The following is a 25,592-nucleotide window of genomic DNA, read 5'->3' as shown; positions in this document are numbered from 1 at the left end:
TGAGCTGGTCCTTCAAGGTCAGCCATGGAATCCACTGGCAGAGGAGGGAGAAGGCTGTGAGGCGCCCTGTGCCAGCCGCCTGTCACCCCAGGGGATAAATACCCACTCGAGCTTCCAGGATTTTCCATCAGGGAAAATTATGGGCTCATCCCGCCCACTGCGAAGCTGTCGCTTGGTTTGAAATTAAAAGGGGAGCAAGAGGGACCGCTGAAAGGAGCTGGAGGGAGCAGGGGAAGGAGGTGACACCCGAGAGCCCTGGGTCACCCAACCCTGTCCAGCCCCTGCCGCCGCCGCTTTGTTCCATATTTAGTTCCTGACAACTGTGCCTGGGGCAGGAACTCCCAGCTCTGTTTTCCCTCCTCCCTCGGCTCCCAGAGCTCTCAGAAATTGTTCTTTCTCTCTCCCAGTGGCCACGGCTCGGTCCCACTGTCCTGGGGAAGATGGCAGAGAAGCAGGAGGAGCCCAGCAATGCCCAGAACGGGGAACCTGACAATGCCGAGGAGGGCGAGGGGATGAAGAAGAAGGTGAAGAGGGAGGACCTGCCACCCTTTGAGATTGTGACAGGGTAAGAGACTGGAATTTAAATATGGAATTGGGGGAGTTCAGAGAGCTCTCTCAGCTTTTAGGTCGGGCAACACAAGCAGCATCTTCTGCTGGTGAGATTCTGAAGAGTCTGAAATGGTTTGGATTTATTGTGGGGTTTTGTTTTAAATTTTGCTGACTTTTAGAGGATGGACTCCCAGCAGGCAGGCACAGAAGTGCACTTGTTTTATAGGAACAGTTTCTGCAGTGCTGGTTCCCTTCCAGCCCCACTGATGGGATGGGGATGGAGGTGTTGGCTTTGATGAGAGCACGGTATTGATTTCTTGCTGTGATCAATGGCTCTTGTCTGAGAGTTTCTCCACCTGTGGATCAGGAAAAACACCCCTGCTATGGCTGATTGGCTTGATGGGCCTGAGGGACAGATTTTTCAAGAGACCTAAAGGTTCACATTTTCAAGAGCTCCACAGCCACAGCTGGAACCTGACTTTCATAAAGAAAGGAAAAAGCCCAACTTGCAGAAAGGCTCCAAAACAAGAGGCAGTTTTGAAGGCAGCAGGGCAGCAGGGAGCCTGGCCTTTGGAAAAGCAGGATATCACAGGGATCTGGTGGAAGCTGAACTCTCAGCCATAATTGACAGCTGCAAGGAGGAAAAACCCTTGGTGTCTGCTCCCTCCAAGCGCTCACAAACACTCCCTGTAGGAGCAGCAGGATAAATCCTTCTCCCCTCACATTTCCCAGTCACCAAAGGAGTGTCCCAGCAAATAAACCAAACTCAGGATTTCTTCCAGCTACTTAAAAGTAAAGCTCAGGCCTCCAAAATATCCCCTGGAATCCTTCTGCCTGTGCCATGGGCTCTGCAGGTGAAATTTGGCTGCTTGTTCTGACCAGGATGAGTGAGGCCGGACTCAAAAATTGGGTTCCATTCCTGCCAAGGGGACGAAAAATCTCCATTTCCTTCTCAAAATGTAACTGCTGTGAAAAATATCCCTTCTTGGGGTGGTCTCTGTCACACATAATCATAGAAATAAATGATTGGCAGTGGTTTTTAAGGAAAGAACATCCCTCTGCTAGGAATGGAGCTAAGGCACCAAAAATTGTGGATATAAACCGCTGGACCAAGTACTGAACACTTAAGACATGTCCTAAAATGAATTTTAATGAGGAAATCAGGTTTTCCAGCCTTGGAGCACTCAGCCTGCAGTTAGAAATGCTGAGGGACTGAGCAGGATGTCCAAACTTCCCTGCTAAGCCCCAGGCCCTGGGTTAACCATGGCTGAAAAACTCCCTTAGCACCATCCTGCAATTAAATCATTTACTGGAATGCCACGGCTGCTCCAGGATTTGACAGGATTTTCCACCCTGCAAAGGGGAGAGTGAGGAAGTGAAGCAGAAATCCTAAAGGACCCCCAAAGAGGTACAGAAACCACAGGGATTTTTTTTACTTTCATTTTAAGGAGGACAGCAGGAGATCAGGCCAGGCCTTGACCTGGGATCACCACGTGGATTTTTCCAATGATTTTCAAATTCCCAGCTAATCAAGGCAGTTAAGGGAGTGATGAGGAAATGCAACTACAGCCAGGGAAGAAGCACTTAAACCCAATTATGTCGCATTTCAGTTTTAGCCCTCGGATTAAGGGCATCTCAGGACTCCCAGCCAAGTTTTCCCTCTGCTGCTTACAGCTCTGGGATGAGTCTGGCTTCCAGGAATCACTGGGAAGCCAATTATTCTTTTTAAGAATATTATCCCTTTTTTTTTTTTTTGGCTGAACACAGCCTGTAATCCCAATCTGGGAGCATTTCCTGCTTTATTTCCACTTTCCCCAGGTGTAAATGAGGCTCCTTGTAGGAATAATTCCTTGTTACTCTCTTAGATAATCCATATGTTTTCCTTCTCTCCTGTGTGACAATGCCAGGGTCACACTGGGTAGCTGTGATTTTCTCCAGCCCACCTGATTTCAGCAACTTCAATCCCAGACTGAAGATTCTGCCTCAAAACTGCAATTTTTTTTTTGTCTCAATATGATCTATCACTTTGCTGCCCAGGGAAAACTGATGAGTCAGGTTGGAGCATTTAGAAATCCCTAAAAATGCCCTTTAATGATGCTTTTCAGGGAAGGTTTCAATTTTCACCTTTCCTATCCTCAGGGTGAGCTGTGTCACCCCAGCCTGGTGTCAGAACAGGGGTTTATGTTGAGAATATTGGGGAATTGAGTGAATAGTTTTTAAACTATTCCCATAAACATTTTAACTTTCCACATGCCCCTGACAGGAGGCTGGAGCCAGGTGGGGATCAGCCTCTTCTCCCAGACAACAGGATGAGGGGAAATGGCCTCAAATGGTGCCAGGGGAGGACATCAGAGGGAATTTCTACATGGAAGGGCTTGCCAGGCATTGGAATGGGCTCTCATTGGAACGTTATTAATTGAACTAATGCAGATTCCAAATGGCTGGGAGCAGAATCGAGGTGAACATCCCAGCTAAGCTCAGGCACATGCCAGGATAAGCAATAAAATCCATCTGGAAGGGCTGGCTAAATGCAACTCCCAGTCAATCCAGCCTGAGTCAATCCATCCTGGAGCAGGTTGCTGCTGCTTCAGCTGTTCCATGAAAACCCAGAGCCAACCTCGTCACTGCTGTGACCCCTTTGCTGTCAGAGAGTTAAATCAGGGATGAAATTCCCTGTGCCTCTGATGTATTTAAAAACCTGATGTTACTGTGAAACCACTCATTGCAGACATTGCTCAGGAATGGGTGTCTCGTGTCTGTCCTTCAAAAAAACATTAATTAAAGAATCCTTAGCCAAAGAAGCACTCATTATCCAGGACACCAAGCAGGAAAAGCCTTGTTCTTGGAAGCACGTGCATTTTTCCCACTCTTTTACATCCCTTTCCCTTCCCACCTCCAGAGCCATTCCATGAGATGTTCCATCACGAGGTGATCTTGGAGTCACAGAAGGGAAGATGTGGACAGTAAATTAAAAGAGTAGGTGAAGTGGAGTTTATCAGTAGGGAGTCCAGCAGGAAATCCACATTTTCACAGCAAGGCCAGATTTGATCCCAGATACTTTATAACCCAAACCTTGGAACACAGAGAAATCCAGGGAGATGCAGTGATTTGTCTGCAGTCCCACACAGGGGTGACTCTTACCTAAATCTGCCTCTGAGCCTCCTCTCTGCTGTGTTCCCAGGGAACGCCTCCCGGCCATCTTCTTCAAATTCCAGTTCAGGAACGTGGAATACAGCTCGGGCAGGAACAAAACCTTCCTGTGCTACGTGGTGGAGACGCAGGGCAAGGAGCCGGTGACGAGCCGCGGGTACCTGGAGGACGAGCACGCGGCCGCCCACGCCGAGATGGCTTTTTTCAACACCATCCTGCCCACGTGCCAGGCGGGCACCCGCCACGACGTCACCTGGTACGTGTCCTCCAGCCCCTGCGTCACCTGCGCCCAGAGGATCTGCGAGGCCCTGCGCAAGAACAAGGGGCTGCGCCTCACCATCATGGTGGGCAGGCTCTTCATGTGGGAAGAGCCCGAGATGCAGGCCGCCCTCAGGAGCATGAAGGAGGCGGGCTGCAAGCTGAGGATTATGAAGCCTCAAGACTTTGAGTATGTCTGGAAGAACTTTGTGGAGCAGGAGGAAGGGGAGGAGGCCAAGTCTTTCGTGCCCTGGGAGGATATTCAGGAGAATTTCCAGTACTACGAGGAGAAGCTGGCTGAGATCTTGCACTGAGGCTCAGGTGAGTGAGGGGCTCACTCATTAACTCTCCTCTCTTTAATCTGGGTTCCAATTTCTCTTAATGTCAGTTGAACATTCCAAACAATTCCAGGCAGTGGTTTCCCCTTTCCAGGGGCTCACCCACAGCACACCCTCAAGGGATTTAGTGCTTTTCTGTCTTCTCCTCCAGGAATAAAGAATAAAAAGGTTCCAGGGCCACCAGAACACCTCCCTGTTCCCCACAGGGATGATGTTCAGGACAACAGGGAGAGGAGTGCTGACTGAAGGGGATTCTACTCACACCTCAAAGTCTAACACTAAAAAACACCATTAAAGGAAATCCCAGTTGTTGCAGAATTCCCTTTTCTATGGGGTACTGCAGGGTCACCTGTGAGTCTCTAGGATGTCTCTTTTTCCCTCCCCAGGATCAGAAAGGATCCATGAAGAGATGTGACAGACCTGGACACCTGAAACAGTCCTGCTTCCCAAAGCTTTGATTCCAGCAGGATGGAGAACCAGCCTGTGGGAGACAAGGCCCTGTGGGACTCTGAACACACACACACACAACACAGACCTCTGGTGTTCGGGATTTTTTGGGTGTTTTTTGTTCCTCCCCCTCCCTGCCCCAAACAAACCCAAGCTGTGGTGAAAGGGATGGCAGTGATCCACAGGCAGGCTGTGGGATCACAGTCTGGGAATATTTAATGGGAAAAGATCTTAGAACACAGCTGCTGGTTAGATAAATGAATTAGAAAGGGGCAAAGAAAGGGGTTTAAGGTGAAAAAGAAGTTTTTTCCCTCTGTTCTCCTCAATAGTCAGAGCTGTGATTTAATTCAGGGCCAACAGCTCTCTTCCAAATCATGATAGAGCCCGAGAACTCGGTATCAACAATGATGTTTGGGATATAAACCTGGGAAAAGCAAAGTGAAATAAAATGGGAAGCCACTGCAAAAGCCAAAGCACTGTTTATTCCTTCTTCTCTACTTGCAAGAAGTCCTAAATTGAACCTGACAAGTCTGAGTTCAAGGACATCCCAGGACGGCCACACAGGGAATATTTTGTAGCTGGGAAGGGAGAACTAAATGCCAAAAGAATTTCCAGAGTACACACAAGTGTTGGAGAGCAGGATCATTTTCCATGTAAAACAAAGCTCACGGGGATGCCATGAGTAAGGAACCAGAACAAAAACCCAGACACAAATAAGGGGAAGGACTGAATCCATGAGCAGCCTCAATGCCTGTTCTGGATCAGCTCATTGCTCCAAATTCCTCTTTATCCAAGGTTGTTTTTCCCAGCTACAGCAATTCCCCACCAAACAGGTTTACAAAATATGGGCAAGGAACAGGGAGATCTTAAAGACAAACAGGATTTGTAGCAGAAAAAAGCCACACAGAACTGAGCAACCCAGTCCCTTCCCAAGGAAATCCAATTGGGAACCCTGCCATGCTACAAAATTTCCAACTCTTACATCCCATTTTTATATTTTTTCAACACACCTGTCACTTTCCTGGGCATTCAGAATGAGAGAAGTCCAAAGGATCTGTTACTGTGGGAGGGTGGGAAACCAAACATGAAGGACATGTCTCTGGCAGTTCCTCAGTTCTGGAACAAACTCTTCCAGAATAAGGAGCTTCCCGTGGATCTCAGGAACCAGGGGTGGTACTGATTTGCTTTTGTTTTGGGTGACAAACACCAACCTTTGTGTAACACCTGGACTACAAATGCAACAAACAAAGAAATGGGAAAATCCCACCTTAAACTCCATCCTGTGAGTTTTTAGAGCACATCAGCCTGTTTGGATCCTCACCAAACAGAGCTCTGCACCCTACAAATTATAGAGCTGATGTATAAAACACAGCCAACAGGTGTATTTCCTCACCTGCAATCCCAGCCTGTCCCCAGAACAGCCACAGGTACCAACCCAACAGCAGGGCACCGTTTATTTAACACCACAGCATGATCCTGAGTGAGCACAACCCCAGCAAACCCCATTTGTGGCCGGAAGGGAGAAATGAAACCGTTCCACCCGTGCGAACAGGGAAGTGACCCGAGTGCCAGGCAGGACACGGCAAACAGAACAAAGCAGAGGTGCCAGCGCTGCCTGCGGCAGCTCATCAGCACCAACCCAAACAGAAACCCCGAGGCCTCACGAGGCAGCGGCTCCGTTTCGCTGCGTGGAGCCCCAGTGACACCTGGTGGCTGCAGGGACACACTGGGAGCTCCACGAGGGTTTTCACAGCGCCGCTGCCTCCTGCTAATTAACAGCCCAAATGAACTTCTCCGGGGCTTGTTGCTGCTGGAAGCCCCTGTCGCTGTCGCACAAGTGAGTGACACCCGAATGCAGAACGTGCTCCCCACACAGGTCCCCCCTTAGTTCACAGGTTCTGCTCCCAAATATGGGGGAAATGGGGATCTTTGTTCTGCTCACAGGCTGTAAACTGTGATCTTGATGTCAGTGTTCTCAAATACTTCCTCAAGGATTGCTGACACCTTTTCCCACTGCAGGCCATCGAGTCCACATCCAATCCTGCAAGATAAAGCACCAAAAGGTCTGTGGGGCCTTGTGCCCAAGGTGGCCCTGCCTCAGCTCCCCATAAACCCACACAGGGAGAACAAAGAAACAACTCAAATGCACAGGGAAATGCAAATTAGATTTGTCCAATTTAACAGAAGAGTTGGATAGAGGTGGATGCTTGAATTCTTATTTTACAGCAGGGGACTGTCCCTCAGACATCCTTCTGGAAATTAAACACCCAAGCTTTGGCATTCCAGCTCCTGAGCCCCTCACCTGGGCATGGAGATGTCGGTGACTCCGTTATTCAAGCAGTGAGCTTTCATGGCTTCCAAACTCTTCTGCATGCTCTCATACGTGGGCTTGTGAGAAACCTTCTGCTTTGTGATCTACAGCAAAATAAAAAAGCTCAGTGTGCCTTGGGCATGACCCCTGCAAACTTCTCTCTACTATAAATACTGTTACAGAACACACATTCCGTGATATCCCAAAACTCTACACCCAGACTTGCCTCTGTGGAAAGACCTGAGCAAAGAACTAAGACAGTTTCACACTAACACAGTGTTTCACACCTTGAAACACTCTAGTTTAGCAGCCAGTTCTGTCCATGTAAAGGTGAAATGCAGATGCACAGAACAGCTTGGCTGCTCCTCACCACCAATGTTTGAGGACACATCTCTTATTGAGAGGAACATTCCAGAAACTCCCTCCGAGTGCCCAAAGGGAGCCAGCAAGACAGAGACGATTTACAAGGGCCCTGGAGGGACAGGAAAACAGGAATGGCTTCACATTACCGAGGCCAGGGTTTGATGGGGTATTTGGAAGGAATTGTTCCCTGTGAGGGTGGTGAAGCCCTGGCACAGGGTGCCCAGAGCAGCTGTGTCTGTCTCATCCCTGGAAGTGTCCAAGATCAGACTGGACGGGGCTTGGAGAACCCTGGGACTGGGGAAGGTGTCCCTGCTCAGGATGAGCTTTAAGGTCCCTTCCCACCCAAACCATTCTGTGATTCCCTGATTCCATGAACATAACCCCCACAGCTATTAATGCCTGATATGTGACACAGTTTAGCTCCAGGGAGGTGTCCCAGTGCCACTGCAGCCCTTACCAGGTAGTAAATGTACCGCTCGTCCCTCTGCAGAACCGCCACCTCCCCCGTCTTCTTCTCTAAAGCACAAAAATCAGGTGTTTTAAAAACAGCCACACTCCATAACGCCAAGCAGCTCCAACACTCTCCCTGCTGGAACAAGGAGCTCCTTCAGGCACCACTCACTTTGATCCAGGAGCTCCTGGACGCCTCCAAACTTCTTCTTGAAGAGCACGGCGATGCCGGCGCCCATGCGGCAATCCTCGCTGATGCAGTGAGCCAGGGCATCTGTGCCCGGGCACGAGAACAGGTCCCCCTTCACACACCTGATCTGCAGAGCAGGGACAACAAAACCTCCTCAGACAGCACACCTGGGCACACAGGGCTCTGGTGACTGGGCAGCAATAGGGTAAGGCTTGAGTTTGCTGTGCAGGGCACAAGTGTTTGAGCTGGCACGGGCTACGGACCCAAGGGAGGGAATAACAAACCCCAAACGTGGAATTACAAACCTCATAGACAGAATTACAAACCAAATTCACAGCATTACAACCCACACTCACAGAATTACAAACCCAATACAGAGAATTACAAACCCACTACAGAGAATTGTAAACCCACTACACCGTCTCAACAAGATCATTTATGAGCATCACCTGCCAGCTCAGCAGGTAATCTTACAAAATCAAAGCTTAAAAGGGTAATTATGTGACAGAGAGCACAGCTGGATTAGTGAAACCCCTCCAGCTGTACCAGTATCGAGGAGCTCAGGCAGGCAGGTGAGCTCTGTGCTGCTGCACCACAAAAAGCACATGGAATTCAGCACTGGCAGCCACTTTGCTCCCAACCGCTGCAGGATACAGCCAGTGCCGTGCTGTCAGGGCTGTGTAATGAGGGGAAGGTCTCTTTGTACAAACAATAATATCCCATGTAACCCATTTCCTACGCACTCTCTCCTGATCCTTGGAGAAGTGGGTGGCCATGGTAACGTGAGGTATGGAGAAGGCTCCTGCGGCTGGAAAAATGAAAGAAAAACAATTATTAGGAACCTCAAGGTAGGCAGTAAGAATGTGCTAAAAAGGGCGGGGGTAAGCCTAATTGATCTATGACAGCAGGAGGACAACTATAACACTCCTGAAGATGCCGGCACCCCTGAACAGGTCCCGCTGTGCCGCTCCGAGAGGAGGCCCCAGCCCTGGGTCACCGCACAGTGAGCACCCCCAGGCTGCCGCCCTCCTCCTCCTCCTCACCATTATCGCCACCCTCCTCCTCCCCCTCCCACCCCTCAGGGCCACTCGGCCGCCGCACCCGCGGGGCGCACAACGATCAACCGGGCCGGGCCCACGGCCTGCGCCACGCCGAGCCTGCCCAGCGCCGCCCACATCGCTCCGGCCGAGCCGCAAGGGCGGCCCCGCCTCGGCCCGCACGGCCCCGCCTCACGGGCACACGGTACCGCCTCAGCCGGCACGGCGGCTCCGCCTCAGGGAGACATTGGCGATACTGCCTCAGCCGCTCCGCCTCGCGGGGACTTGGCGGATCGTTCTCAGCCCACACGGCGGTATCGCCCCACACAACACGGCGCTATGGCCGCACACAACACGGCGGTATGGCCGTACGCGACATGGCGGTATCGCCACACACAACATGGCGGTCCCGCCCCGCACAACATGGCGGCCGCCCCGCGCGGGCGGGCGGACCCGCTCCATGGTCCCGGCCCAGAACATTCCGGGAAAGGGCGGAGCCTGCGGGTGGGCGGGGCTCTGCCGGCGCGTGCGCGCCACGGCCCCCGCGCAGGCGCAGCGGAGCCGGGCAGGGCGAGGCGCGCGGTTGGGCGGCCGAGGCCGGGCGGGGCCCCGCCCCTCGCCCCCTTTGTCCGCGGTTGGGCGCCATTTTGCGCGGCGGGCGAGTGCGGGCGCTGATTGGGCTTCGGGGCCCCGCGGCGGAGCCAATCAGCGCGGGGCGCGGACCGGGCAGCGCGGCACGGTGAGCGCGAGCGGCCAATATGGAGCCCCCGCGCGCCGGGATTGGCGGGGCCGCGGCCACTCAGGGGCTGAGGGGGGAACCGGGGCCGGGCCGGGCTGGGGCCGCGGGGCGAGCGGGGCCGAGCGGGGCTGCGAGTAGCGGGGCTCGGGAACTCCACGGCCGGGCCGGGGGCGCGGGGCCGAGCGCCGCAGCGGGGCCTGGCTTCTTCCCCCGGCGGGGCCCGCAGCGCCCCGCCCTGCCCGGGAGCCTCCTCGCTGGCGGAGGGGGCCGGGCTGCCCCGTCCCGTCCCGGTGTGCGCGGTGCTGCCTCCCCAGATGTGTCCGGGCACGCGGTGCTCCGGCAGCAGGGCCGGCCCTTGGGGCAGCCGGGGGCTCGAGCACACCGAGAGACCCCCGGGCCGCGGCTTCCCGCACTGAAACGACAGCCCCGGGCCATCCCTGGCTCCCGCACGCAGTCGGGAGCTAAAGCTGGGCTCCACGTGTCGTGCTCAGACCGCCCCCTCCGCGCTGCCCGGTTAAATCCCGCTCCGGGTGTGGGCGTGCGGCTCCGCGGTGTTTGGAGCGCGGGGATCCCACGGGAACCGCAGCGGCTCTGCCCGTTCCGGAGCTCCGTGACTCGGTTAAAGTGGTACTCTGGAGCTCTCGGACTGTTCATGCCACTCGTTTGCTCTTGGTGTGGGTTGGTTGATGAGGAAAGTGTTCCTGGTGCAGCTATATTTGTATAAAGATAAATTACGCGTATTTTATATGTATATATATAAATCTCTATATGTTTTTGGAGCTGTCCTGTGTAAGGCCAGGAGTTCGATGGTCCTAAAGAATCCCGTACCACTCAGTATAGTTTTAATATATATATATATATATACATCATGTCTATATAAATATCTGCTGCTGGAACTGGAGCACTCCGTCGTTCCCAGAGCATTCCCGGTGAGGAGGAGCTGCCCATGAGCTCACTGGGGGAGGAGCTGCCATTCTCTGCCATTGATTGATCCCTGATCTTTAATATTTAACTTGACTACTCTGTGTTTAATGAAGGGGATGAGATAATCCCTTGGATGATGAGGATTTAGAACTGGTAAAACCTTGTCCAGAACTTTGGGCAGCTGCTGTAGAGTGTTGGGATTACACAGCTGTTAATGTTTTAATTAAAGATTTTAATTTAAGGCAGAAATGAAGTATCCAGTGTGAAATTGAAATGAGACCCTGACAGCAGCATTTTCAGAAAGAATATTTATCTTCTTTTATTCTGGCTATGAAGAAGTGTCAGGAAATGGGCAAAGGATGGAGCTCAAACAGCAGCAGTAACCACAGCAACGGGTACAGAGAGTCTGTGACTTAATCCTGTCAGCATTCCTTGAAAAATTGAGAGAGCCGGAGGTTTTGTTGCTTTAGACATGGAAAATTAAAGTTCCAGGCTGTGTTTTCTTCCAGCAGTGTAGCAGGAACTTGTTTCAGTCGTGGCATAAATCAAGCTCCTCACTACAGTAATAATTCTGCTGTTGTTGGGCCAGTGAGGAGAGAAGCAGTGGCAGGGAAATGGTGTTTTCATTTCAGCACGGTGGTGTTGATGTGTGCAGGGAAAGGGCCAAGGAATGAGAGGCAGCGAGAGGATGGAGGTGCTGGGAAATCTGCTGGTGGTTCCCAAAATGCATGAAGGATATATTTGAGTATGTAAATACCTCTTTAGAGAAAAAATTCCTCCCTGAAGGGGTGGGGAGGCCCTGGGTTAGGGGCTGTGTGGATCCCTGGAAGTGTCCAAGGCCAGGTGGGAGCAATCTGGGATGGTGGAAGGTGTCCCTACCCACAGCAGGGGGTGGCACTGGGTGAGCTTTAATGTCCCTTCTCACCCAAACCATTCCAGGAGGGGAGGGAAGAAAAATGAGGAGAGCGTGGTGTGTAGTGGGGGAAGGAGAGAAGCCTTCACAGCTCTGCTGAATTCTTGGAAGTGCAGTTCAGTTTCACACCTAAAGGTTGCATTTCCTGAGGTTTTCCAGCAGACATTCCCCTGTGTGGGCACCTGGCTGGAGGCCAGGAGGTGCAGACTCAGAGAACTGGTGGAGTCCATGAAATCTGGGACAGAATTGAGGTGGTTTTGCTGCTCACTCAGGTTGGATGTGCCTGAAGTGCCTCTGTTTATTGCTGATATGGTGCAACTCTGGGAGAGCTCTGCCCTGGGGCAGCTCCTGGTTTGCTTGGCTTGGCAGCAGCTGGGGTACAAAGGGAACTCCCGCTCAGGGGACAGCAGATCACCTGATTTTTGTTTGTCTTGCAGGGGCTGAGGCACCATGGAGCAGTACACGACCAACAGCAGCAGCTCCACAGAGCAGATCGTGGTGCAGGCAGGGCAGATCCAGCAGCAGGTACGGAATGTGGGAATGTGGGAGCCCTTTGCACCCCTCAGAGGGGCACAGCAGCACAATCTGGATCCTCCTGGGTACCTGTTCACCTGACTTCTGTCACCTGGGCACTGATGGCACCTGCCTGGAAGTCAGACTAAATGTGGTCTTTTAAAATGCACTTACTGTATTTTAAAAATAAAATTTATAAAATTTTATATAAATATAGAAATTCATATAAAATTAAAATTAAATTGCAGATGTCCAAGTGACCAAATTTCAGTGTAGCAGTGAGTTTGCAAAATTGTAGTGACATGGGGAAAGTAAAATATAAAGACATATAAAAGTATATTAACACATCTCTGAAAATGAAGGAAACAGAATATTAACCGAAACAATCAATTGTTCACAAGAAGAATTCCCCCCAAGTTGAAATAGGTTTTGTTCAAGCCCACAGAGGTTTCCTCCAGCTTTATCAAATGAACATTTCTAGAGATTCTTTGTTTCAGAAGAACAGGTGGAGCAAATCAAACACACAGAACAGGAATTAAACCAACCATGTAGCTTTGGATGAACTCATCCATCCCACAAAGAAGTTCATGTTTCAATGTGCAAAATATCAGGGCTGAATTTTGAGGCCTTACTGATTTTGGCTGTTAAGTTTTTCCTGTTCAGATTTGGGGATGTTTTCTCAGCTGCTGCTGAATTTTTTGTTGCATCTTCTGTTGTAGTTCACGGTGGGTTTGGTGGTTTGCCATGCAAAGGGCTGAGCCACTGGATGATGTTTTCAGGATGATCTGCTTTGCTTTGGCCTCAGCAGGGACCAGATCCTTCCACTGGGTTTAGCTGGAGCTGACTTTATCAGCCAGAACAAGATTGCACTTGAGATTAAAACATTTTATATTCAGGATTATCTGAAATAACTGTTTGCAGCAGATAACCAAGGATGTAGTTGGTTTATTGACATTTTCTAGGTGAAAAGGAGATAAAACCATCTCTTGGCTTTCATTTTCAGTACAACTTCTTAAAGCCTATGTCTGACATGAAACATTTTGCTAAAATAAGTTGTTTTTACCAGGCTGTTGCAGCACTTGGGAGGGAGCTGTCCTTCATCTCCCCATGCTAACACAGTTACTGGGAGTATTTTGGGATTCTTAGCAAAGAGACTAAAGATAGAAAAGACTTTTAGCTCTGACTGCTCCTGCAGCCTCTCCAGACTGTCCCTCAGGGTCACTGGTGGGCAGACACCAACACAAGGGTGGCAGAGATGAGCTCAGACTGCTGCAGAAAAGATTTTGTTGGGACAATCCAGTGCACCCAAAATCTGGAGCCCTTCACAGTGCCAAACCTGGGCAGTGAGCAGACTAAAACCCTGAAACTGAGCTTGAAATCCTGCAACATTTTCCCTGCTGTTCCCTGTGAGTTGGGATATTGAAGCCTGAAACTTCAAAACTAAAACCCTGAAACTGAGCTTGAAATCCTACCAAATGATCCCCCTGTTCCCTGTGTGTTGGGATGTTGAAGCCTGGCAGTGCCACATGCAGTTCCAGGGAACTCCATCCTTAGGTTTGCCGAAATTCCCATTCCTTGTGTTCCTGGAGCAGTGTGTATGAACCCCACCCCCTGTCCCAGCAGTGTGTTGTGCATTTCCATGTTTCAAGCTCTCCCTGTTCCTGTTCCCAGCAGCAGGGAGGTGTCACAGCTGTCCAGCTGCAGACTGAGGCCCAGGTGGCATCGGCCTCAGGCCAGCAAGTCCAGACCCTCCAGGTAGTGGTGACCTCTCTGATTGTGTTTCTGAGCACTGCATGACCCTCCCCAGCACCACATATCTAATGCTGTGTTTTCCCAGGGTTTCCAGGAGGAGTAGGGGGATGTGGAGCAGGAATCTCTGCTGGGTGCTGCCTGTAGGGTTTGCCATGGGATTGGAGCTGTTCCCAGGTGCATGCCAGGAATTCTGGAAGGGAATTGTGGTTTGATGCGATTTCAAAGTTAAAAACACCAAAATGAGGAAATAACAGTTGGGATAAACCCAAAAGATTTCCTGTAATTCCAAGGAAAGGAGGGTTCTGAGCTCCTTCCTGAGGAGGGCTCTGCCTTCACTGCATGAGACAGACATAGGTGGTGCCAGAGCCTGAGATTGGACAGTGGAACCTTCTCACCTGTGACTGAAAGGGCACCTGGGGACAACATTGGCCTCTGTGGCACTGAGAGATCCAATTCCTTATTTACCTGTGAACAACACAGGGAAACCCAGGAGCCATGTGAATCCAAACAGCAAGTACATCCCAGTTGGGAAAGAAATTGGTTTCAGTGTGAAGTATTTCCTCTCTTGCAGCCTCCACTTCCTTAACTCACCCAGGCTTTCCAGGAGCCCTTTGTAGAGCAGTTGACAGACCGTGGGCACTCAGTATTCTGGTTTTGTTTGTAATTCTTCAGAGCAGGGTGGTTCCAAGGGGCTGGAATGGCCCTGCCAGGTGCAGAATTAACACAGCATTTTTTATGTTCAGAGTTCAAATCTCAAATGCTGCGTGACTTGGATTGCTGGGCTCACTGGGGCCTCTGGTTGTTTTTATGTTCTCCCTACCATTTTTCTTTTTTTTTCTATTTTGCCTTGCTCTAATTCATTAACAAAAATCCTGAAATGTCTTGTTTTCCTTTCTGCTTCTTGAATATTGTGCTGCTGCCTGTGCTTCCCTGTGCTGACCTGAGCATGCTCCTCTCTGTGTGATCCAGCCCAGAGGCTGAGGGCTTTGGATGGGACACGGACAGGCTGAGGGACAGAGTGGGGACCTGGAAACTCAAATTGCCAGGGCAGGATGTGGCTCCTCACCCCTCTGAAACCCAGGAACTCAGTGGCTTTACCACATTGCGATGCTCTTGTTCCTAAACAAATCAGGTTTTGTGATTCCCGAGTTCATGAGACTCATTTTGTATTTAGGCCTTGAATGTAGAGCATTTTTCAAGATGTGTTTGGGGAATCTGGGCACTTGGCAGGTGAGGGGGTACAAACAGAGAGGTTTTCCTCTTGTTCTTCTCGTGGGCCTTTTTCCCAGTGACCGGAGAGATACCAGGTCCAAGAGTCCAGAGATCCTCAGGCCAAAGTCACCACAGAATCCCAGACTGGTTTGGGTGGAAAGGGACCTTAAAGCTGACCTGGTTCCAGCCCCAACACCTTCCCCTATCCCAGGGTGCTCCAAGCCTTGTCCAGCCTGTCCTTGGACACTTCCAGGGATCCAGAGGCAGCCACAGCTTCTCTGGGCAACCTGTGCCAGGGCCTCCCCACCCTCACACTTTATATTTATTTATATTTATAGTCTAAGCCTTTTTGGGCCCAGAAGTGGCTGCTGCTCATGCACTTTGACTTTTCCTCCCTGAACTCCATTTTGTGTTGCTCCAGTTAAAATTTCCCTCGATAACCATGGAGAGTTTCTCTCAGCACATCCCATGCTCTGTGTCAGTCTGGAGATGGGAATGCTGTAAGCATTAAATTGGAGGGAGCTGAAGCCACCTCAGAACAGGGCTCTGATAGGAACCTCAATTAAAAACCAGTAATCGTGAGGTGAATACTGAAGTTTTTTATCCCACTTTGCTCTTGGGCTGTGCATGAAGGTTCTTCTTGTGGCTGGAAAATGTGGTTTTCATGCTTTATAACAACTAGACTGCAAGAGAAGCAGATAATTCATTAAATCCATAGCACATCCGGAACCCAGAGCTGGAGCAGCTCTGTGCCAGTTTCCCAGTTCCTCTGCCCCCACAGTGCCACAGGTGAGCTCTGGGGCTGCTCTGGCGGGGTTTTCATTGTTGCCTTGTTGTTGGCAGGTGCAGGGGCAGCCGCTGATGGTGCAGGTGAGCGGGGGCCAGCTCATCACCTCCACGGGCCAGCCCATCATGGTGCAGGCCGTGCCCGGGGGCCAGGGCCAGACCATCATGCAGGTGCCCGTGTCCGGCACGCAGGGGCTGCAGCAGGTGAGACACCCCGGGGCACTGCACTGCCTGGGCACGCTCTGGGATGCTGCCACTGCCACCCAGGGCTCTGCTCAGCACCCCAAAACCAGGCAGAGGTGGTGCTTGGTGGCTATGGCATGGTGGGAATGACTGAAAGTCCTTTATGAACTCGGTTTTTATGTTTTATGGCCTGGTGTGAACCTTTTAGGTCAATGCTAAAACACAGCCGGGCTGGTTTGGGTTTTTCTGTTGTGGAATGATTTGGGTTGGATGAGATCTTAAAGCTCATCCAGTTGCACCCCCCTGCCATGGGCAGGGATACCTTCCCCTAGAGCAGGATTTTTGTTTGTTGGGGTATTTTATCTGGCCCTTGCAATGTAGTTTGGGGATCTGGTGCCTGTTCAATTTATGGCTCAGAAAGAGGATTTAAAAAAAAAAATGATTTAAGAAAACTTGGCAAGTAACTTGTGCTTGAGTCCCTCTAATATGTGATGGCTGAAGGGGAGTTTAAACATCCCTGTTTCACAGAAGGCAGTAGTGAAGGAGGTGTAGAAAATGGACTGTTTTGGATGTAATAACCTGTTTAAAAGACAGTTGGTAAATTTTAGGAGGTGGTTGAAGTGCTCCTCAAAAGCAAAAGGAAGAACTGTAACCATGGCATAATGAAAGTGTCCTGATGATTTAGGATGGGATTTAGGAACCCAGCACAGTCCAGGAAGGCAAATGATGTCTTGGTGTTTTGAGAGGTTTATTTGAAATTTCCTTTGTTGAAAACCACTGTAATTTGTATGAGGTTCTTCTCAGTCTGGTTGGTGGAGGAAAATCCATAACTGTATTTTTAAACACAAACTTCAAACCATATTCCAGCTCTTCTTCTTTAATCTAAGAATGTTCCACAGTGGTGGAGAGACTCTGCAAAGCTGAGGACAACTTGATATATCCCAGAAGTACTTCTGAGTGCTGGATAATTAACACCCCACAGATGTCTTAAATCTTAGTCCTCCTCTTCCACCTGACTATTTGTTCCCAGTGGATGTGAATAATTGATTTCTCCTGAGTGATTTATTGTGTAAGCAGTGCAGAGCTGCTGGAGCAGTGACACAGCACGCTGGTCCCTCTGCCCTGTGTGGCTGTGTCACAGGGAGCAATCCATTAAAACTCCTCATTTTCAACTGGAAAAAGAGAAGAGTCTCTGCTTCCTTTTTCTGTGCAACAGTAAATCACCCTCAGAGATGACTTGGTCATGCTGAGGCCGAGGAGGGAGAAATCAGAGGCATAGTTAATGTTCCTTTCTGACTCTTTCTTCCACAGATTCAGTTGGTCCAGCCAGGTCAGATTCAGATTCAAGGTGGGCAGGCTGTGCAGGTACAGGGGCAGCAGGGCCAGACCCAGCAGATCATTATACAGCAGCCCCAGACTGCAGTTACTGCTGGCCAGACACAGGTAACTGCACCAGCATGAAAGGCTTTTCTGCAGAGGAACAGGAAAAGAAACTTGGCAAATTACTTAAGATGTGGTTAAGTAAAAAAAAAGGAATTATTAATATTGAGGAGAACTTGAGAACAAGTGTCATGTTTTTGTAGTGTTTCATACATGACTCTGGGGCAGAAAAATTAGATTGCATGTTTTTCTCCATCGTGTTTCTGTATTTTATTGGTTCGTGGTTGTTTTTGTCTTTGTTGAATTTTGAAAACATGAAGCATTGCTAATTCCATACTTGGGCCATTGTGTGCAGTAGTCCAGTCACACCTGGGGTTTCTGCTGATGCTTTTGGTTAGGGCCAAAATTAAATTTCGGAGCAGAGCAGTTCTTTCACATCTTCATAGTGAGACAGGAAACCTAGAATTTGGTTTTTTTTTCATTATTGAACTGTTGGAAAAAGCATCTTACATGTGCTTCAGGTGTTTGATCTCCAGGTATTTGCTCTGTGCTCCAGCCTATTTCTTACTGCTGCTAATGAGGCAACAGAAATAAAAGCCTGGAACACCTCAAGCACCATGTGTTCATTCAGGAATTGTAAACACTGGAAAAAAGAGGCAGTTTGTAACGTTTTTGTGCTCTTTGTTTTGTTTAGACCCAGCAGCAGATAGCAGTGCAAGGCCAGCAGGTTGCCCAGGCTGCTGAGGGCCAGACCATCGTGTACCAGCCCGTGAATGCTGATGGCACCATCCTGCAGCAAGGTAGGAGGGTTGGGAGGAGCCAGGGCATCTCTCTGGGAGGCTTTTTATTTATTGAGGTGTTTGTGTGCTCTGCAGGAATTCACTCCAGGGTTCTTACCCCAGAACCAGAAAATCTCTTTGTCTCTGGCAAGGGCTGGTAGAATAAAACCCCTTAATTTTGATTTTCCACCTCAAGAGTACGTGGTTACTCACAGTGAGGTTACAAATGCAAAAACCAGGAATTCTGATGGAATTTAATCCCTCACTTCAACACTTTCCTGACTCGCTGCATGTTTTGGAAGGATGAATGAGTAAAACACAGAAGTGGGACTAATGCTGTTCCCTTCTTTTTGTGTGCATGTTTTTGTTTCTTTTTTTTTTTTCTCTTTTTTTTTTTTTTCCTTTCTTTTTTTTCTTTCCTTTTGTGTTCTACTTCCTTAAAGTTACAGTCCCTGTTACAGGCATGATCACCATTCCTGCAGCCAGCCTGGCTGGAGCCCAGATTGTCCAAACAGGAGCCAACACCAACACCACCAGCAGTGGCCAGGGGACGGTCACGGTGACACTGCCAGTGGCTGGGAACGTGGTCAATTCAGGGGGAATGGTCATGGTAGGTGTGAAACTCCCACTGCTGCCTCTGGAGGCTGGGCTTCAAGGTGTTTGTACTCAAATCTAGTGGGGTTTTCACAGGGGTAGGGATAGGATAGTGGGAATGGCTTTAAGTTGAAGGAGGGCAGGGTTGGGTGGGATATTGGGAAGGAATTCCTCCCTGGAGGGTGGGGTTGCCCTGGCACGAGGTGCTCAGAGAAACTGTGGTTGCTCCATCCCTGGAAGTGTTCAAGGCCAGGCTGGAGCACCCTGGGATAGTGGAAGGTGTCCCTGCCCATGGTAGAAGGTTGGAATTGGATGATCCTTAAGATCCAACCCAAACCATCCGGTGACTCCCTGGTTCTCTGATAAACTCCTGTCTGAGATTCAGATACTGTGGTCAGTCCTCTCTGTAAGTTCCATTAGTTCAAAGTTTAAATAATACAAATTTTCAGTTTCAAAGGCCTGGATCCTGCTGTGGTCTTTGCTGTGGACTCTGTCTCTCCCACAGCAGCTCAGAAATCTAGAAACTGAAATGCAAACTGAGCTGTGAGCTGATGAGCAAAGGTTTAAATAGACTGAGTCACTTCTGGTTTTCTTGAGTATCCCTTAGGATTTGTTTCCATTGCTTCTAGAGGTTTTTCCTGCCAATTCCTATTTCATTGTAGTGTGAGGCTCTTGAATGTTGTTGGTCCCCACTAGAGGTCAGCAGCTCTGCAGTTTTGGCTTAGAGATGCTCTGAAATGAACTAATTGAAATAAGAGATAACCCAAAATAAAGGGAAGCATGGGCCATGTCCTGTTTGTTTAATTGTCCAAGAAGCAGCAACAGTCAAGAAATTGTATTGAAATTTTACCTTCATCAGGAAAACCCAGCAGGACTGATAAGGAATTGATTTGTTTTAATTGGTTCTGCAGTTTGAGAACACCTTTATTGCTCCTTTTCATTTAAGTAGCTGCATTACTTGAGCAAAACCCAATTTCTGTTTCAATAGTGGGGCTTTGAATGCCATTTTTCTGTTCAGTTTGTGTGCTGAGCTGCAAGAACTAAACCCAGGTTCTCTGTACAGATGGTGCCTGGAGCTGGCTCCGTCCCAGCCATCCAGAGGATCCCTTTGCCTGGAGCAGAGATGCTGGAAGAGGAGCCCCTCTATGTCAATGCCAAGCAGTACCACCGCATCCTGAAGAGGAGGCAGGCACGGGCCAAGCTGGAAGCAGAGGGAAAAATCCCCAAAGAGAGAAGGGTGAGAATAAAACCAGGATCTAACACAGGCTTGCTCTGTGAGAAAGGCACAGAATCCCACCTGGGCTGGAAAATGAGGATTAGAATCTTGGTGTTCCTCAGTTTTACAATGTTTTTGTTGTTGTTCATGAGCTACATCAGAGTAAATTTTTTAAGTCCCTTAAGGATAATTCTGCTTCCTTTGGGTGTTTTTGGGAGTGTCTGGAGCTGTGTGTGAGCATGCACTGACAGCATGGTGTCTGTGGGGCAGGGGATGGATGGGGACTGGGAATTTCCCTTGGAGAGGCAGTGACTGGGGGTCTGTGGGGCAGGGGATGGGAATTTCCCCTGGGAAAGCAGTGACTGGGAAGAGGTGAGGCTGCTCCCTCAACTGCTCCTTCCCTCACTGCAGAAATACCTGCACGAGTCCCGGCACCGGCACGCCATGGCCAGGAAACGGGGAGAGGGGGGCCGCTTCTTCTCCCCCAAGGAAAAGGACAGCCCTCACATGCAGGTGAGTGGGGTTTGGGGAAAATCCCCTTTCAGCCCTTCAGGACACACATCAGAGGTGCCTGTGCTGCTTTGTTTGTGGTTTTGGGCTTGGCTGCTGACCCTTGTCCCTCCCTGGCTCCGATTTTCTCTACTGCTGACCCCTCATCCCTCCCTGCCTTTAAATTTATTCCAAGCATTGGGAATAAAACCTCCTGTCACTGCTTGTGGAGAGCAAGGGATGTTTGCCCTGAGGAATTAAATGACAATAATGTGGATAGAAGTGTGTTCACTTTGTAGTTCCTAGGATAAATGCACACCAATATTCTGTATTTGTAAAACAGCCTTTCTGTTGGGTACTGGGGTGTTCTTTCAGGACATGAATTTAAAGGTAGGGACACCTTATCTTAAATCTGATGGAAAATTAAAAAATGGGAGTATCAGATTCTTAGCTGCATCTTGATTTGCATAAGAAGTGCAAGGTATTTTTTAAAGGAATGGACACAATGGAGTAGAATGAGCAGGTTCTGTGGTTTCTCAGTGCTTTAGAGCAGTCCTGTGCCTTCAGGGAGTGTTTCTTATTTTGAACTAAAATCATTCCTAAATATTGGACCAGTCTTAAGTCTTCCTAAATACCAGAAACAACAAATTCCTGGGAGGCACTAGGATTTTTATGTAAAACCCAGGAAAAATAGGACATTTTTGGAGATCAAGGGAAGTGCAGGAGGGTCTGCTCTTGATAGCTGTGTGTGGTTCTCTTTGCTTCATGGAAAATTGTGGAATTTCCTACCTTTTGTGTCCACAGGATCCAAGTCAAACCAACGAAGAAGCGATGACACAGATGATCAGGGTCTCCTAACCCCTGCTTCCAGGGAAAAACACCTGAAGGGAATTCCCATCCCTCCTGCCAGCCTGTCCTGCCTGCCCAGAGTGTCCAGTGAATCCTGGAGTGGGACAATCTCCATGCCACAGCCTGTCCTTTTCCACAGAGCAAGCACCACGTGTTGAGGATGTGCTTGAGGTTTTACCTCTACAAAAAGAACCTTTCAGACTTCCTTGGTGCCCTCTCCTGATCCATCCCACACAGGGAATTTGGAGTCTGAGCGCTCATCCCTTTGGTTTTCCTTCATTTTCCCACCTCAAGCTCCGTGGCTGGTGCAGCTCAGCCCTGTCCAGGAACAGATTCCAGCTCCTGCAGCCAGCCCTGAGTGGCTGCACCACAGGCCTGTGTTTGTCCAGCAGAGATTTGGTATTCCATCCACTCCTCACCCCTTTGGACTTGGTTTTCCCTGAGCTGGGCCCTGCTGTTGCACTTCAGACCCTGGCAGAAACTGAAGGGGATTCTTTTCAATTCCACCTTGTAAATGTGTAAAGAAGCTCTTCTCTGGGAAAGGATCAGCCATCCAATCAATGCTAGAAATAGTCAAGATTACTGCAGGACTTGATGTGTTGTGTCTCTGTTGCAAGTGGGGTGGGAGAGGGAGATGTGGGGGGGATTGGGTCAGTAAATCAGTCTCTGGGTGGGTTTGGATGTTCATTGCCAGTACTTGTTGCTTTGGAAGAAAACTGGATCCGAGTATAAAAAGGATTGAAACTTTCAAGTGAATCTCTTCCAAAGGATATTTTTTTTGCTGTTTTTGTTTTTTAAATCTTCTTTCTCACCTGCCAGTGAAGACCATGGTTCCTCCAAGAGACGTGGAGCCCGCAGTGTCAGAGTGGCAGCACTTGTCCATTGTTGGGGTGGAGTTTCTGATGCCTAAATCACTTCTACAATTCCAGAGTGAGGGATGATTCAGGACAGCAGCAGCTGAGGCAGCTCAACCTGAGGTACCTGAAGGACTCAGCAGATGAAGGCAGATACTGATGAACCTTTCATGCTTTTTATAAATTAAGCTCTAAAAAACAAAACAAAAGTGGCACTTAGTAAAGGAGCAATACTTATTTAAAAAATAGGATTTTTCCGTGATCTACAGCTGGCTTTGGGCAGAGCATATCAACAGAGCTTTAATTTAGATTCTAAGCCTGCTCTATTATAATTTGAATTTTGGTGATGGGAGCAGTACTTCAAAGCAATTAACAGGTGATTTCTCCCCATTTCACTCCTGTCCCCTCCCACCTTGATGAGTTACACGGCTGCTCTGGGAATCATCTACTTGCTGGAGTCAGATTTTCTCATTTTTGTGTCCTGTAGTTCGGACTGGATCACAGCAGTGAGGTTTGGGGTTGGGAATGTTGCTAGGTGAATGTGAACCTGGCCAAGTGAAGCTGAAGAATGAGGAGTTTTTGAGGAAATGCAGCCAAGGATGGATGAGACTGGGTTAAATTCAGTGAATGCTGATTTCAAGTGGCAAAAAAAGGCAGCTTGAAAATTATATTTCTTCCCTCCCATGTTTTCCCATTTACTTACGGGAAGCTTATGGCTAAAGACAAAGTGGAGGACAGATAGCAAATTGTAGAAGACTGGGAGGATATAAAAGAACAGAGCCTGGAAAATTCTATTTCCTTTGGATGAAAGAAAAATACTAAACCTGAGAGTATAAGAGGGAGATGAGGGAGGAGAAATGTTGGATCCTTGCTGTGAGCGGGCAATCCTGGATGAAGAGGGAGCCCTGTCCAGGTTTAAGGATGCCTTGTGGAAGCAGTGGAAGGACAAGGAGGAGCTGCAGAAGGGGTTTGGAATTGGCAGCTGGGTCTCTAAATGCAGCTCATCTCCTTGGTGTGAATTCTGGTTCCGTGTCCCTCCCCACGGCTGGAGCTGGGCAGGACACTCAGAGACACCTGCAGGAGGAGCTGGCCTGGCTCCTGGCAGGCAAATAAACCTTTCTTTCAGCTTTTCTCCCAAGTTAGACCAATAATCTGGAACACTGCTCACAATTCTTAATTAGGATTTTTTTCCTCCTGATTTCAAGGGCATTTTTAACATCGATGGCATCGCCAGGGCTCTGGTTGCTTCTGCCTTAAATCCTTGCCCAGTTCCAGCACGGTGCTGGTTTTCCTCTGTTGGCTCCTGAAACCCTCATGCAGCATTTCCTCCCCCATTTCAGGAACGTGCAGCTCTCCTTACGGGATTTTAGTTGGATTTGCAGCATTTCTGTAAATTATTTTTGTTATTTTTTGGAGCATCTCTACATTTTGTTGGTGGAATATTTGTGTGCTGGAGTAAGAGCCTCTTGATGATGTTTTTTGCTCTTCAGTTGATGATAAATCTCTGTCCTGAAACACCTTTTTGAGAGCTGGAAGTTCAGGAAGTAAGATTATTGCTATGACATAGATTTTGTTTAATTTTTTTTTAAATGAGTAATTACTTTTCTTAAAGAACTTGTAAACTTTGTCCCAATATCCCTTCATATCTAAGTTCTCTGATCCGCTGTTGTAGGTTGCGTGTGAAGAAATACAGATTTGTGTTCTAGGAAGTCTTATTGTTAATATTTTAAATAGTGATGTGAAAGCCTGAGTGCTTCTGTCATATTTTTATTTGTTTTGTGTTCTGTGTATCACTGCTGAAAGTTGTGTTTATTTGGTGAGTTTGGAGCCAGCAGTCAACACCATGGTACCAAAATATCTGCTTTCTTTTCCTGGGAAATCTGTTAAAATTGGAGACATGTCCAGTTCAAACTTCCCCAGTAATTAAATTGGAATTCTTTGTAGATTGGCTATACTTGAGCAAAAACTCCACTTTAGGAGTGAGTAAAAGAGTGGGTGAAGATGAAAGAGGCTTGGGGAGAAATGTGTTTGATTGACCCAGAGCAGTGAAGCATCAAACCCATCAAAACCCAGATTTATAGGAGTGTAAAGAACAGGATTTGGAAAAAAAATGGTCCTTAAGTGATGCTAAACAACTTTAAGGCCCTGCATGTTAAAAAGAGAGGAAAAATAAACTTTTCTTTGTGAAGGGGCATAGGGGGGCCTTGAGCTTAACGTAATGTCAGGCAAAGTTTGTACATAGTTCAGAGTTTTTAATTTTTTTTATATGATGCATTTTTTCAAGTGTATTTTGGTCTTTAATAGATGCAATTGTAAGTACTGTGTACACTCTCCAGCTAATAAAATTTATAAACTGAGAAGCTTTTGCTCTGTGTTGGGATGTTGTGATGGGGTGTGGGGTGGGCAGCTCCTGCCCTGCCCTGCCCTGGGGTGGCCGGGCAGCCCTGTCTGGAGCCTGGTATGGCCGGACAGCCCTGCCCTGACCTGGTGTGGCCAAACAAAACCCCTGCACCCCCATGCCCCAAAAGAGGCCAAACAGGCCCTGTCTTCACCCCCAGCATGGCCAGACAGCCCTGTCCTCACCCCTTGTTCTCACCCCCTGTCCTCACCCCCAGCATGGCTGGACAGCCCTGTCCTCATCCCCTGTTCCCACCCCCAGCATGGCCAAACAGCCCTGTCCTCACCCCCTGTCCTCACCCCCAGCATGGCTGGACAGCCCTGTCCTCACCCCCTGTCCTCACCCCCTGTCCTCATCCCCAGCATGGCCGGCCAGCCCTGCCCTCACTCCGTGCCCTGTGGGGCCAGTGCGGCCATTTTGGCACCCCTCAGCCCCATCCCGCCATATCACTGCCTTTGGGTGCTGCTCCTGTGGCCCCAGGGCTGGGCTGTGGGTGCTGAGGGGACTGAGGAACACCGGGGTGTCCCCTCAGAGGAGCTCCTGGTCTGGGGCTTCTCTGGGAGCGGGACCCTCCATCCTGGCCCGTGGTTCTGTCTCAGGGATGAGGCGGTGCCTCAAGATGGCGGCGTGTGGGGAGAGGCCTGAGCCCAGGCCTGAGCAGGGCCCTCAGAGCTGGGAGAGGAAAAAAAGAGAAAGGCGAGAAAGAAAAAGAAGACGGGAAGGCAGGAGAGAAAGAAGATGGGCTTGAAGGAAGGAAGGAAGGCAGGAAGGTAGGAAGGCTGGCTTTGAGCTGGCCATTGTTTCTCCATTTGTCCCTCAAGTGTGGGGCACCCCACACGTGCTGGGTGTGGGCTGGGCAGGAAGAGGCTGTGCCACCATTCCCACCTGGAAGGGATGGGAAATGTCCCTGGCAGTGGC

At 49.3% G+C, this 25,592-nt stretch overlaps 3 protein-coding genes across 11 annotated transcripts; 2 read left to right on the top strand and 1 right to left on the bottom strand.

Moving 5' to 3' along the window:
- The first annotated feature begins 205 nt into the window (after nt 1-205).
- Nucleotides 206-5,027, top strand: APOBEC2 (apolipoprotein B mRNA editing enzyme catalytic subunit 2). Its single transcript, XM_058855661.1, has 3 exons — nt 206-565; nt 3,731-4,278; nt 4,682-5,027. The coding sequence occupies exons 1-2, from the start codon at nt 441-443 to the stop codon at nt 4,269-4,271; spliced, it is 666 nt and encodes a 221-aa protein (XP_058711644.1). The 5' UTR covers nt 206-440; the 3' UTR covers nt 4,272-4,278; nt 4,682-5,027.
- A 175-nt stretch (nt 5,028-5,202) lies between these two features.
- OARD1 (O-acyl-ADP-ribose deacylase 1) lies at nt 5,203-9,444 on the bottom strand. 2 transcript variants are annotated; one of them, XM_058855665.1, is made up of 6 exons: nt 9,303-9,444; nt 8,800-8,864; nt 8,039-8,183; nt 7,874-7,932; nt 7,045-7,157; nt 5,203-6,783 (listed from the first exon to the last, which is right to left on the bottom strand). In XM_058855665.1, the coding sequence occupies exons 2-6, from the start codon at nt 8,830-8,832 to the stop codon at nt 6,681-6,683; spliced, it is 453 nt and encodes a 150-aa protein (XP_058711648.1). In that variant the 5' UTR covers nt 8,833-8,864; nt 9,303-9,444; the 3' UTR covers nt 5,203-6,680. The 2 variants fall into 2 exon arrangements, with proteins under 2 accessions (XP_058711648.1, XP_058711647.1); XM_058855664.1 differs by lacking the exon at nt 9,303-9,444 and adding an exon at nt 9,158-9,296.
- Nucleotides 9,445-9,676: 232 nt separating this feature from the next.
- Nucleotides 9,677-24,633, top strand: NFYA (nuclear transcription factor Y subunit alpha). 8 transcript variants are annotated; one of them, XM_058855658.1, is made up of 10 exons: nt 9,677-9,832; nt 12,107-12,194; nt 13,854-13,940; nt 15,990-16,136; nt 17,427-17,558; nt 18,190-18,295; nt 18,718-18,884; nt 19,932-20,105; nt 20,496-20,597; nt 21,378-24,633. In XM_058855658.1, the coding sequence occupies exons 2-10, from the start codon at nt 12,120-12,122 to the stop codon at nt 21,429-21,431; spliced, it is 1,044 nt and encodes a 347-aa protein (XP_058711641.1). In that variant the 5' UTR covers nt 9,677-9,832; nt 12,107-12,119; the 3' UTR covers nt 21,432-24,633. The 8 variants fall into 8 exon arrangements, with proteins under 8 accessions (XP_058711641.1, XP_058711639.1, XP_058711633.1 ...); XM_058855656.1 differs by lacking the exon at nt 17,427-17,558 and having other exon boundaries at nt 9,679-9,832; nt 18,736-18,884; XM_058855650.1 differs by lacking the exon at nt 17,427-17,558 and having other exon boundaries at nt 9,679-9,832.
- The last annotated feature ends 959 nt before the right edge of the window (nt 24,634-25,592 follow it).

The sequence above is a fragment of the Poecile atricapillus genome, chromosome 23 (assembly GCF_030490865.1).
Source record: "Poecile atricapillus isolate bPoeAtr1 chromosome 23, bPoeAtr1.hap1, whole genome shotgun sequence".
In the NCBI taxonomy this organism is placed as follows: domain Eukaryota; kingdom Metazoa; phylum Chordata; class Aves; order Passeriformes; family Paridae; genus Poecile; species Poecile atricapillus.
The sequence above is the reverse complement of the archived record's forward strand: the minus strand, read 5'-3'. Positions and strand labels throughout refer to the sequence as shown.